The 13530-nt window shown below is 35.6% G+C and overlaps 1 protein-coding gene across 2 annotated transcripts in view; it reads right to left on the reverse strand.

Moving 5' to 3' along the window:
* AP3B1 (adaptor related protein complex 3 subunit beta 1) overlaps nucleotides 1-13530 on the reverse strand; it is a 236805-nt gene that overhangs the window by 14812 nt on the left and 208463 nt on the right. For both annotated transcript variants that reach the window (XM_019968085.2, XM_070796867.1), the window contains one exon: nucleotides 4160-4257. In XM_019968085.2, the coding sequence (XP_019823644.1) occupies nucleotides 4160-4257 (98 nt within the window). The remainder of the gene's footprint in view (nucleotides 1-4159; nucleotides 4258-13530) is intronic.

Genomic DNA, 13530 nt, shown 5'->3' on the forward strand with positions numbered 1-13530 from the left:
AAATGATGATCCTTCGAGACATCTGATATGTGTACAATAGCTGACAAAATTTATAAAAAGGTAAAAGCTGATTTTGTATCCTCAAAAGGCCCCCCACCTTTAATTTTTGTTATTTAATTTTGCTATTTATTGCTAATGTAACAGAAATTAAAAAAAAAATCCCTATGATTAGTAGTATGAAGACACTAAAGCCTAACACTGTAAAAAGACTTACTTAGCTTTAACAAAGAACAGTTTTTACTAACCACTTTCAAACTCGGGGACACCATGTTCTGTCTTAGACTGTTTAACTTTAATATTAGGCAAAAGCTTTACAAACCACACAAGCAGTCAAACACTGCTTTTAAGGAAAGCACAGTGGCTGCTGACATAACACTGCTGAGAGATGTGTGTACTCATTTAGGATTTAAACCTTCTCCATTAAGCTCTATTGAAGAGCAACTGCTGAATAAATGAATGCAACTATGTTTATGTTAAAAGCCTGTTTCCCGCAGCATGTAATTAAAGGAAATGTTGTACAAAGCCAGTACTTTTGTCAAGCTCCTGTAAATGGAAAGATGGATAGCACTCAGAGAAGTGAATGCATTGCTTCATATTTAACCTTAACACTCTTGTCATTAATGGTTTGTCTAACTTGGTCTGTAAGAGACAAGGTACTGCTCCATTGAAGTAAAATTAAAAAAATCAACTAAACCATGCTTTTCAGAACAGAAGATTCATTATCGTCAGCTAATGTATTGGCATAAAGCAAAGTAACATCCTATCAAGTAAGGCACACATTCAATCTGCCTTCCCACCCCCCTTTATTTTTAACTCATGCTGTTTTATTGTTATAGGCAATTTGTACCACTCAGCATGACAGTGTAAACTGAATCAAGATTAATTTACATGCAAAAGAACACTTAGGAGAGCAGCATGGTAAGCAAATGTATTGTCTCGATTGCTGAGGTGGAAAAAGAACCTGGAAAGAAAAAAAGGTGCTCTAATTAAGGGGCATCAAATATGATTGCTTGTGGTGGTTAAGGGCCAGAAAATAGTAAATGTCTGACCATTTAAAGAATTAGCATCTTGCTAGCTAGGAACCCATAAGATGGAGGCATAAATCATAATAAAATTAAGTAACCATTCGAGGTTTCTTAAACCAGAGATTTTTTCCTAAATGAAAATATATCAGGTATTCTTAAATTAACGAAAAAGAAAAATATGCCAAGATATCATTAAAAGTTTCTTCTACAAAAACATTCTTTAACCACTATACAGCCTGCTCATACCTAATGAAGGTCGTCAGGTAATAGGAAGAATATTTTAAAATTCTCAAGACTGCAGAATATGCTGCCTCATTAAAATTTACATTTTGGTGAGGCAGTGGACAGCACTTAGGTTAATCAGCTGTAACGGACTGCTGAAATGTAAATAAAATAAGAAAAGAAGATCTAAAAAATTTTCTGAATGTTTTAGACTTCCAATTTAATTCTTAAGAAGAAAGCAAATAAGAAGGGAAATTTGGAATAACCACTTTCCTTGGGTCTCATACAATTAAAACTGCTTCAAGAAACGAAATTACATGTTTAAAAATAAAACATCTCACTTTATAGTACTGAAATCATCCCACAGCTAGATCATGAACTAATTCTGCAAGGATCAAAATTCATAATAATGAAACAAACACACCTTCTGGTTAAGGCTCATAATATGAATACTCTGGATAACTTCAAAATATAGACTAAACCGATCTTTTGTTTAGCACTTGGACCACCAACCTTACAGAAATGCACGTTTGGTCATGGAACTGTAAACGCAACAACTGAGCTAAGGGACAGATCATGCTATATACCAGAAACAAAACGTTTCGCTTTAAAAAATATTAATCTGATACGTACAACCTGACAGAAGTATTCTTAATTAACATTATACACATTTTTCAAATATGCACATCTGTAGTATAAAAATAGAACCATATTCCTTTTTCTGGTTTATAATTTCTTCAGTTAAATCCTAGTTAATACAGTTAATACATTTCTTGAGTCTTGAAATCTATGCCCTGTGAAATGAGATATTAAGTGTATAAATTCATTTTATTTAAAGTAGAAAAACCAGTTAAAGCTAGCATGTAATGACACACATAGACATTTCTTAAATTTACCGGCATTGATAAAAATCTGAGGAAACTGATTTTTATTCTGATTTAGAATTTCCAGTTAATGAGTCATTTCTAGGTATCTTCTGCAAAATAAGCTAAGCTCTTCCTAGAGTGATGTAAGAAACAAATACATGTGTAAAGTTGAGAATTGAGACCTCTATTACCAAAGCAGCTGAAATCTAGAACTAAAACGATGCTATTGAAAAGACTCTTTAAACCTGTGGTAAATTTGCCAGCATCAAGTCCCATATCAAAGAATGAATTCAGGAAGACAGAAAGAATGATACAGAAATGCCAAGAGACTTGCAAGGATTTACAAATACTTCATATAAACAAATTTTCAAATAGCTTTATTCAGAGTAGCCTTTCTGCTCTATTAAACATAGCAAACAGCTGCCAGATTTATTCAGACAAATAATCAACAACCATAGAAGTAAAATGGCAGAAGAAAAAGGAATTTTGGCAACAGCTCCACAGAGGACCACAGCTGCTCTCCAAGCACACCTCTCTCACGCGATTACGGTTCTGTATGGCTAGTCAGGGAAGAAATCCCTCAGTCACAACAGAGCACAAAAAAACTTGATCGAGTATCAAGTACATATTCTAAACCAAAGCTGAGGAAGAGAAAAGGTATACAATAACCTACTGCTTTAGAGAAACTTTAGCTGCACTTTTCGAAAAAGGACTATCCCCTTCACAATAAACGTGTCAAGGCTTACTCAGCTCCTGTGTGCCACTCACCTGGGTTTGCTGAGCAGGTGTAAAGCAGAGAGGCAGGCTTTAGCCAGCAAAGGGTAAGAATAGCAAATGTAAGAATCAATTCAATTTGGCAATAGAAAAATAAAATCACAGATAGGACTTTCTTCTACAGCAATAACCAACTTCCAAGAAAAGTAAATGCAAAGATGGATTTAGTCACTCTTTATCACTTACAAATAAGGCAGAAGAATAAAAGATTACCATTAATTTACAGTCTTATTTGAGTTTCTTTGTGAGATTCTTCTACAATAGGTCTTCTGGACACTGAACTGCAAAGGTTCACAGTAAAACCACCCAACCTCTGGCACTATAATGATGCAGTGCCAGGAAGCAAGCCCTTCTCCTCAGGTATTTGTGTGCGCCTAGTACTTCATGAAAGCTTGACAGGTATGAATTAATGACCTCAAGATGAAGGGAATCTTTGATAACTCCTTCCAAAGAAAACCATAGCCTGGATTCATATAAACTTTAAAAAATTGCTGACTATACTATTTAAATATGTCCTGGTTTTATAAATGCTATTCTTAATTAAATACATAGAATGAGGCAGGTGTTTCCCCTTATTTATATAAGAAGAAAATTATTTTTAATAAAGTATGCTTAACTCTAGGTCAAGTCCAAGATATTAACACTTTCATTCTGCAAAATGAAATTTCAAAATTCTGAAAAAACAAAATATTTTCTTTTTTGTTGCTTATTTTAATTTGCTTCAGCTCTGATACAGCCTTACAGCATAGCATTTCTTTAATACAGAATAAGATCAAAAGAAAATAGAGATATTTTAATATTTTAATGCTACAATTAGGACTTTATTTTGAAGGACAGGGCACTCTAACAGGGAAAAATACTATTAGCAGAACACAAAAAAACAGTCCTATAGTGAAAGGAAATACATACACATAACACATACTGTGATGGGACTTTGCTAAGTCCCAAATTCCTGACATTTTCACTAATACAAAACACATGAATACATCATTAGGTTGACAAGCCAAAATTCCCAGGACTGAAAAGTTAATTAAGAATGAATTTATTATTTAAAAGACATAGTAATCAATTTTTAAGTATGCCAGTGATGCAGACAAACATATACCTTTAAGACTACTTTATAAACACACAGCATTAGCAAAACTTGGAAGACTGTACATTGACATCTGTTAATAGCTGTGTGCATATGGTAATTTATTTTAGAGCTCAGCCAGAAGAATGAGCACACTTATCTGGGATGCCAATTTCTAGTAAATGGTAATGATCTCTCACCTTGCTCCTTCTTAAAATCTTTCTCTGACATGGCCACAGGTAAAAGCAGTTCTCCAACAGGAGGCTGAATATTAACACTGAAGCAATCATCCTTGGTACTAAAGAAAAAACACATTAAAGCTGACTAAATGCTTAACAAATAGACATTCTTAACACTATGCAGTTAAACAGGTACAATTAAAGCATATAAAGATGTTTGCCTTAAATATCACAGCTAAAAAGGCTTGAAATATTTCTCATCACTATTTGCAAAGAAATACATCTGTTATCTCAACTGGAAAGCCGATTATTTGCAGTTATGATAAATATGCCATTTGACATAGAACTTTTAAAAATAGGTAAGGAGCAATTACCAGAGAATACTTAATGCAACTTATCTGGGTAAATAAGTTATCTACCGGATTATCTATGCAACTTATCTGGTAGGTAAGTGAAATGAAGTGAGTGAAGTGAAGTCGCTCAGTGGTGTCTGACTCTTTGCGACCCCATGGACTGTGGCCTACTGGGCTCCTTCGTCCATGGGATTTTCCAGGCAAGAGTACTGGAGTGGGTTGCCATTTCCTTCTCCAGGAGAACTTCCTGATCCAGGGATCGAACCTGTGTCTCCCACAATGTAGGCAGATGCTTTACCATCTGAGCCACAAGGGAAGCTCCAGAGGAACATTTAATGCAGCTTATCTGGTAGAGAACATCTTGTCTTCAACTTTTCAGTAAAAGTGTACAAAATGGAGCACTTTAGTCTTAGTTTAAGATATCTTTTTAAAGCTATCAATTTTTAAATAAAGAATAAAATGGAGTGACCATACCGTGTTAAGATGTGTGCTAACAAAATAATACCAAGTGTTAATAAGTGTTTATGTACTATAAAAAGAAAACCTGTACAATAATATTAATCACAGTTTTATTATTAATAGCCCCAAATGAAAAACCCAAGTGCCCATGGATAATAGAAAGGATAAATGAATTGTGATACAGTCAGTGAGATATTACATAAGAATTAAAAAAAGGGGTACTCTTTCTACCCCCTTCTGATGCCTATGTCAGAAGCTTTCTCTATCTCCTTTATACTTTAATAAAACTTTATTTCACACACACACACACACAAAAAATTAAAAAAAAAAAACCCTACTGTTACACATAAAAGATGATTCCACAGACCTAACCTTGAGTGAAAGAAGCCAGAAACGAATATACATATTGTATGATACCAAAACTAACTCATGGATAGAGAACACAGAATTGCAGTCACTTCTATAGGAAAGGTGGTATCTATGGGGAAGAATGGGAGACCTTTCTGGAGGGCTCTAGATGTTCAAAACTTTGATTTGGTGGTACACATAAAAATTCATCAAGCTGAACACTGAAGTTCTGTGTTATGGATGAACTTATTCTTCAATAAAAACAATGTCATATATAAAGAGAAGAAAAGCAAAGAGTAAATAAAAATATTTCTATGCAAGCAAAAAAACCCCAAAACCCAGCAAACACAAGGTTAAGAGAAACGCTTTCTTGAACGGTGGGGTAGGGATAAATATTAAAATATAAGGAAAGAGAAGAAAATCCACTTCGATTTTATGCTATTATTATATACTATAATCTTCTAAGCTGCCATTTTCTTTAATGGAACAAGGTAAGGACTAGACTAAAAAGAAAACAATGATTCTGAATTATTCACACATGGATTGCCCAAGGCAAATCAATAAACCCAATTTATTTATTAATTCAATAAACATTTACTGAATATAAACTTGATCTCACGTACTCTCTGAGTGTCTGGGGATTTAAAGACAAGTAAAATTGGCCCTTGAAGTTCACAAGTTTAGTGACAGAGAAAGAGTTCAATTATGTTTATAACAGAAAGATAAGTACAATGTTAGAGATATGTGGAAAGTATCATAGTCCAAAAAGAGGGGCTGGTTAACTCTGCAGGAGTGAGGCAGAGGTAAGTTTACTTCCAAAAGGAGGGAGAGGGACATTCTATGGATTCTAGATCTATATTTTGGGAATGGTGAGCAGAGGGAGTGTCAAAAGACTGGGGACACTCTGCAGAGAATAGCATACACAGCTGCAGGCCTAGTTCTCCATGGCAGTTGTCCTGGGATCTTGTTCAGTTCATATCTCCTGTCACTATCTGAAATGTCCTGATTTGTACGACAAAGTATATGATTACTTTATTCTCATAACTCAGACCAATGTGCTTCAAAGTATCATGGGAAAAAAAAAAAGGAAACTACCAGAGCCTTCTGACACAGGAAAATAAACAAACAATCGCCTATGTATTTTATAGACTGTGCCGGCACTGTATGAGGTGGTGTGCAAGAGGAACTCAAGCCAGGGAGGTCAGCAAGGAGACGAATCAACAGTCCAAGCAGGGGTTTCCAGCACTGACTGTGTGTGCTGCTTTAGTGCGTCCTAACAGTGATCCTAAGAGGTACCTTCTGTTATCCCTAATTCACCAAGACAAGCTAAACAATATGCCCAAGGTCACACAACTAGTATGAAGTTCTGAACACAGCAGCACTGAGATTTGAACCGAGGTCTATCCTATTCCAAAGTCAGCTATATCATGTTTGCTGCCATATAGCTCTCTGTCTCTCTCTCTATATATTTTTACTTGACTATACAAGGCTGCTTCCCTGGGAGGAAATGCCGAAGACAGGGGTGTTTCAGAGTTAAAAGGGACAGATGCAGTGATGGACGGGAGGAAGAGACCTTGAACCATTTAACGTGAATGACTGGAAGGATGACTTTCTTCAATGAAGGGTAGTTTAGAGGATTAAACAAAATGACTTGGATTAAATCATGCTATATTTTGAGTACCCCTGTGTCACCCAGGAAGAGATATTTAACAGATAACTGGAAATACAAATCATCAATCAGAAAACAGTTCAGGGCAGTATACATGAGTTTAGAAGCAACCAGAATGTATGGGGAAGGGCTGAAGCCTTGTATGTAGATAAGATCACACAGGAAAAGAGGATATGACAAGAAAAAGGATAAAGTGGACACCTGCATGTAAATAAAAACAGAAGTGGTACAACTTGCAGAAGAGAACTGGAAAAAGAGTGGTTGGGGAGAAAAGGTGTGAGTCAAACACTGCAGGGAGGAATAAAAAGCAGCATGTGTAACAGCTGACTTAGTAATGCAGTTCAAACTGGAGGAAGAATGCAGGATGCAATGAGCTGAAGTTCAGTGGAAAGACTGGCAGCGAAAGACGGGGGACAGAGAGCAGCAGAGGCTTCCTGAGGATGCAGAGGCAAAAGAAAAATGCTTAAGGCAGCTCCAAAGTAATTAGAGGTTGGTGCAAAACAAAGGAACAGAGTGAGGTGTTAGCCCAGGTAAACAAGATTGGGATTAAGAGCATAAGAACTAGGCCAATGGATCAGGCCTAGAAGGGAGGGAGATATTTCTTCCAAAACAGCACAGATGGAGTCCTTAAGATAGAAGTGTTGCGGGTAGAGGTACTGGAAGGCTAAGCCACATGAAGAGAAATACTTAGAGGCTGATAAAGTAGTAAATGGATAGTATATATATTATGAACTAATTTAGTGTTAAATATAAACTCCCAGCTTCAAATAACTAGATAAATAAGTGCGCTCCAAAGTGGGAAAGGACCCGGCACTCCACTGAGGCAGAAAATCCACTGAGGAAAAAAAATATCAATTATATTAATTTTTTTCTCATCCCATCTGAAGTTCTATTTTTGTCTGTACATAATACTTCGAAACTCCAATACTTTGGCCACCTCATGTGAAGAGTTGACTCATTGGAAAAGACTCTGATGCTGGGAGAGATTGGGGGCAGGAGGAGAAGGGGATGACATAGGATGAGATGGCTGGATGGCATCACTGACTTGATGGACGTGAGTCTGCGTGAACTCCGGGAGTTGGTGATGGACAGGGAGGCCTGGCGTGGTGCGATTCATGGGGTCGCAAAGAGTCGGACACGACTGAGTGACTGAACTGAACTGAACTGAATACTTGAGTATATACCTAATATGTTTGCATAGTGAGATACACATACAGTACATATCGGGATTGTGTGGTATAAATATTTCACTAAGATGTATACAATTTTAAGAGTTATGGCCACTGGGTTAAATTACACATACTATACTATCTTTACTTGTGATTTCTTTTAAATTATAGATGAAGTGACTTCTTTCCAACACTCCTAAAAAGGACCCCTAGACCCCTTGGTTAAGCAGCTTTGGGGCACTGATGCTCAGGGCGAAGCAGGCAAAAGCACAGAAAGAAGGGAAAGTAGACCTGCCTTCTAAGGCATGTATGAAAATCAAGGTGGCTAAGGAGCAGGCTTCATTCTGGGGTTGAGGGGAGGTAAACGTGATTCTGAAATGCCCCCACAAGCAACAACCAATGAAGGAGAGATGAATATATATGATTCAGCTTGACTGGATATGTTTCACTTCTGTTACTTTTTGGTAATGCATGTTTTATTATTCTTATTTATTTTATTATATATTTATTATTTATGTTATGTTTTATTTGTATATTATATACTTTATTCTTATACTTATTTTATTATATATTTTATTCATTATTCTGTGATTGGTAAAATGATTACCATGTATTTACATATGAAAAACTAAGGCTGTAAGTTCATCCACAATGGGTCTTGTGGGGCAAATAATGTAATGAAATTGGAACACGGCTGTGGCAGACACTTACTAAGTAATACTTTTCTTTTTCTTCTTTCCTGAAATCATCCTGATTCTCTTCAGGGAGACAATGTGCCCACCTGAACATCGTCTCTCTCAGCCTCTTGTATTAGTAACAGCTGGACTGATCAAGTGACCCAGTTATGACCAATGAAGCCTAAAGAGAAGGCTGTTGGGGACTCCTGGGAAAGTTTTGCTTTTCCAACACACACGGGCCCCTCCCTCCCGGTCACTTCATTCCTTTGTTTGGGGGAGGGGGGCTAGAATGCAGATGGAATCCTGGAATTACAGAAGCCATCTTGTGACCCCTAGGATGAATGGCACTTGCTAATGAAATTAGTTCATGGAACAAAAAGTTGGGAAGACCTTCTGCTGGAAGACATGCAGAGAAGACATGTGGAGACAGTCTAGCTGCTCTTAACTGCTGACCGGGAGAATAAAAAACAACACCCTGTGTGGTGAAGTCACTACAGACAGGCTTCTGTTACACACAAATGAATGTAAAATCTAATTAATATAATTAGTACATAAAATACTTGATTACCCAGTCTTAGCTTCTAAGCAAGATTTGGCTTAGTAAGGAGTAAGAAGGAATGTTTCCTCTTTATTTTGGGGAAAATTTACTTCCATTTATATTAGTGATTTAGGATGTCCTCCAGAGTTTTCTGTGATCCTCCTTTTAAATATTTTGTCCTTTTCTTAAAAATTGCTCTCTTCTCTCTCCTTATAGTTCTTTTTTTTTGCCGCCCCACATTTTTCTTCTCATCTCCTTTGGTTGAACATGGGGCTAAACACAGATGTCTTGATATAGATAGGGGAATGGTGAAAATGAGAAATGGCAGATGTAAAATTATTAGAATTAATACATTACCAGATTGACAAGGTACTAATATGAGGTAGCTCTAAACAGTCTAATTACAAGGGATCAGATGATGTCATAGTTTAATGTAAGACGAGATTCTACCTGTTCTACAAAGAACTGTAATGCATATACTTAGACTACATATAATCTCATTTCACAGATTCCTAGAAACTTGTGAGGCTCAAGTTTCCTTATCTATGAAGTAAGAAAAATGGCACTTAACCTTTTAAGCTAGCTTTGACGACTAAAGGAGTTATCACAACCCAGTTTAGTGCTTAATGCATAGTAGATACCCAAAACCTACATACCTAATAGGGATGTAATCATAATTTGTTTAAGCATTCCCCCCAAAATTCCCATTTGCAAATTTTCTCTATTATAAACAAGTTACTTAACACTCTTAGATCTATTTCTTCATCACAGGCTACCATATTTCCCCAAGCCTGACCCCCTAAAAATGAAATCACTAAGTTGACAAGTTTAGTTTATGAATATTTAATATTTGATAAATACTGCCAAACTGACCTAAAAAGAAGTGGTACCAACTTGAAATCCCACAAACAGTAAATAAGAATACACCTTTTTCTGTACCTTCCTTGTCGGGCATTAAAATTATTTAAGAATTTTGCAAGTCTTTTCCTATTTGAATGAATTTTTAAAATTTCCCTATTACCAATGTTGTATGTATTATTGTTACTGGCTCTCTGCATTTCATTTTCAGCAAATGAATTATTCTCAAACTTTCTCCACTTTCATATTAGATTCCTTTATATTGAAATTTGTGAGAGTTCTTTATATATTCTGGTAACTAAACTTTCATCTGCTAAAAATGCTGTAATACTTTCTAACCATCTTTCACCTGTTATAACATCAATATTTTTTTCAATATTTAGAGAAGCTTAAAAGTTTTAACGGTCATACCTGTCATTTTTTCTCTGTATCTTTCTGGATACTGTGTCTTGCTTGAATTTTGCCCACCCCGCCCCCAAAGATATAAAATTATTTTGTTTATGTTATTTCTAAACACTTTTTATAGTTTTTATGATTAAATAATAAATCCATCTGGAATTTACTTTGGAGTAATCTGTGGGAAGAAGGTATCTTTATTTTTTTCCAGAAAATGGTCCATACACAATTGACATGAAATCTCACCCCACTAATATGAAATGTCATCTTCATGATATACAAAATCTCTAAACTCTGTTTTGTTTCACTAACTCCTGTGCCAATAGCGAATTATACTGAATAAAAATATTCTTGTGACCTTAAAGAATATTTTGAAGTTATTATTGAAAAAGGCTTTTTTCATTAAATTTTTGTTTTGACTCTTCTTGGACATCGTTTTATCCAGGTGAATTTTAGAAATCTGTCTAGGTCCTTGGAAAGGTTTACTGGAATTGAGCTCAGAATCACACTGAATTTGAAGATTAACAAGTGGGAGAGTCCTATCTCCCATTTAGGAATACAGCAGATTTATTACTTTTATTTATATCATCTTTTTATGGCCTTCAGGAAAGTTTCAGGTTTTAAAAAAATTCACACATAGGTATCATGTATTTCTTGTTAATTGATTATTCCTTTTGTTGTTCTTGTAAACAGAATAACTTTACTCATAATGTTTTAAAATTGGTCATTTCTACTACATAGAAATGCTAATGATTTTCACATAATGATTCATACCACTGTCCTAAACTCATTGATTCTAAGACTTTGTGGGTTGGTAATTACATGCTGGATAGAAATGATAATCTTGTGTCTTTCCAGATTTATACCTCTAACTATTTTTACTTCTCTTTTTGTATTATCTAGAACTTCCATAAAAATCTGAAAGTGCTGAAAGAGGGTAAAACTTTGTTTTTCTGATTTAAAAAAGAAAGCTTCTGATATTTCATGTGGTGACTGGTAACTTGTATGTCTGATAATAAACACAAACAAATAAACATTTTATTTTTTTATTCTCAATTTTTTCTGTGCCACTCTCTTTTAGGTGGGGTTTTAATAAATAGTATATGCTTAATTGTGTTTTTACAAGCCCAATATAAGTGGAAATCAGCTTATGGACCTGAATTCTGATCACTAGTATGTGTGGCCCCTTTTGGTCATCTTATTTTGTTTTTTATTTACTATGCTCTTTTCTTTTCCTGCTTTGTTAAACTAGTCAAGTTTTAAGCACTCCTTTGCTTCTTTCATCATTTGGATGTTATAAGCATCATATTTCTGTTAATTTAGAGGTTAGCTTTAACATTTTAAACCATATTTAAACTTCTTTTTGCCATCAGTCAATTCTCTTGTGAAGCATGACAAGAACACCATCATTCCTCCTCATACTTGTTCATGTTGAGACTTTTTTGTTCCAGATCATTAGCTTATTTTTTACATTAGGTATGAACAATTATTTTTACATATTGATGGATTTTACAGGTAGAATTCTTTCTCTATTTTTTTATTCTATTTTTCTCTGTCAAAGGTTAAATTTTTTACTAACTGTATCTTTGAGTAATCCTTTCAAGAAGGTCGTTGGGGGGTAAACTTATGGAATCTTTGCTTCCATTGCTTTGCTTTCCATGGTCTGAAAAATGCCCATTTGGCTTCCTCAAAAATTTCAAGGTTATGTCCCTTGCCTTCTGGTCACCAGAACTGATGACAGTATTGAGGAGAAATCTGATTCCATTCACATTCTTGTTCATTCTTAGGTAAGCTGCTTTTCTTCTTCTCTCTGGAAGATACTAAAGTGGTTTTCTCCCTATCAGAACTTCTACCAGAATGTGGCCTTTTTGCTGGTTGTTCACATTCACCCCGTTTGGCCTTTGATGGGTCCTTTCAATCTGAAGGCTTGTACATTTCATTTGCTTGGGAAAATTTTCTCCTCTAATTTCTTTCTTTTCTCCATTGTCTCTTTTCTGTCCTTCCAGACCTACTGGATGAACTGCTTCTTTTAACTTTTCTTTCATATTTTCCACCCCTGTCTTTTTGTCTTCTGTTCTACTTGATTTCACTCACTGAGACCCTCTTATGGAATATTAAATTAGACTTCAGCTGTGTCCAGTCTATCTTCCACCTACTGAATTCCTTTTGGAATTATGTTTTTAAATCCCTAAGAATAACTTTAAATTGTCTAATTACTCTATCTCAAAGGAAGCAATAAATTCTTGCATTATAGATAAAGTGTCCTTTGGAATCAGATATTAGTTATAATTTTTAAAGATATCTGGTCTCTTTCTCAGATCGTCTGCTCCCTTCATGACTGGTTAGTCGTTGTAAGTCATTTTAAGCCTTCCCTTTCAAATTGATGCCTTTCTTGAAAAGTCTGGTCATCCTAAGCTGTCTGTCTGTATTTATAATGAAGGACTAGGTTTGATTAATGAACACAACAAGTTCTGCATGTTAGCTATAAGATTTTAGACAAGTTTTCTTCCTATGTCTTAGTTCATTCATCTCTAAAACGGGATACTACTACTACTCACTTCATAGGAATGTTCTGAGAATTGAGTAAATTAACACACACAATGCCAAGTGTTTAGAACAGTGTGCAGCATGTAGCACTACTCCACACATGTTAGTGAGTGTTATTTCTATGGATCTCCTCTACCCTGCTGGGCTGGCTGGAGTTTTCTTAAGTGGGTGAGACATGACGGTTACCTGGTCGTGAAGCTGGGAGGCAGGTAGGCAATGGCCTTATCTCTCTACCAACAGATGCAAGATTGGCTTTATCCTAGTGTAGATGACTTGAGAATATCCTTCTCTTGGGTAGAACTGCATTTCATCTCATCTCTGACCATCCTGCTTCCTTCCTATAAACTCAACCCTTGCTGCTCTCTTAGGCCCCCACAT

Source organism: Bos indicus, chromosome 10, assembly GCF_029378745.1.
Source record: "Bos indicus isolate NIAB-ARS_2022 breed Sahiwal x Tharparkar chromosome 10, NIAB-ARS_B.indTharparkar_mat_pri_1.0, whole genome shotgun sequence".
In the NCBI taxonomy this organism is placed as follows: domain Eukaryota; kingdom Metazoa; phylum Chordata; class Mammalia; order Artiodactyla; family Bovidae; genus Bos; species Bos indicus.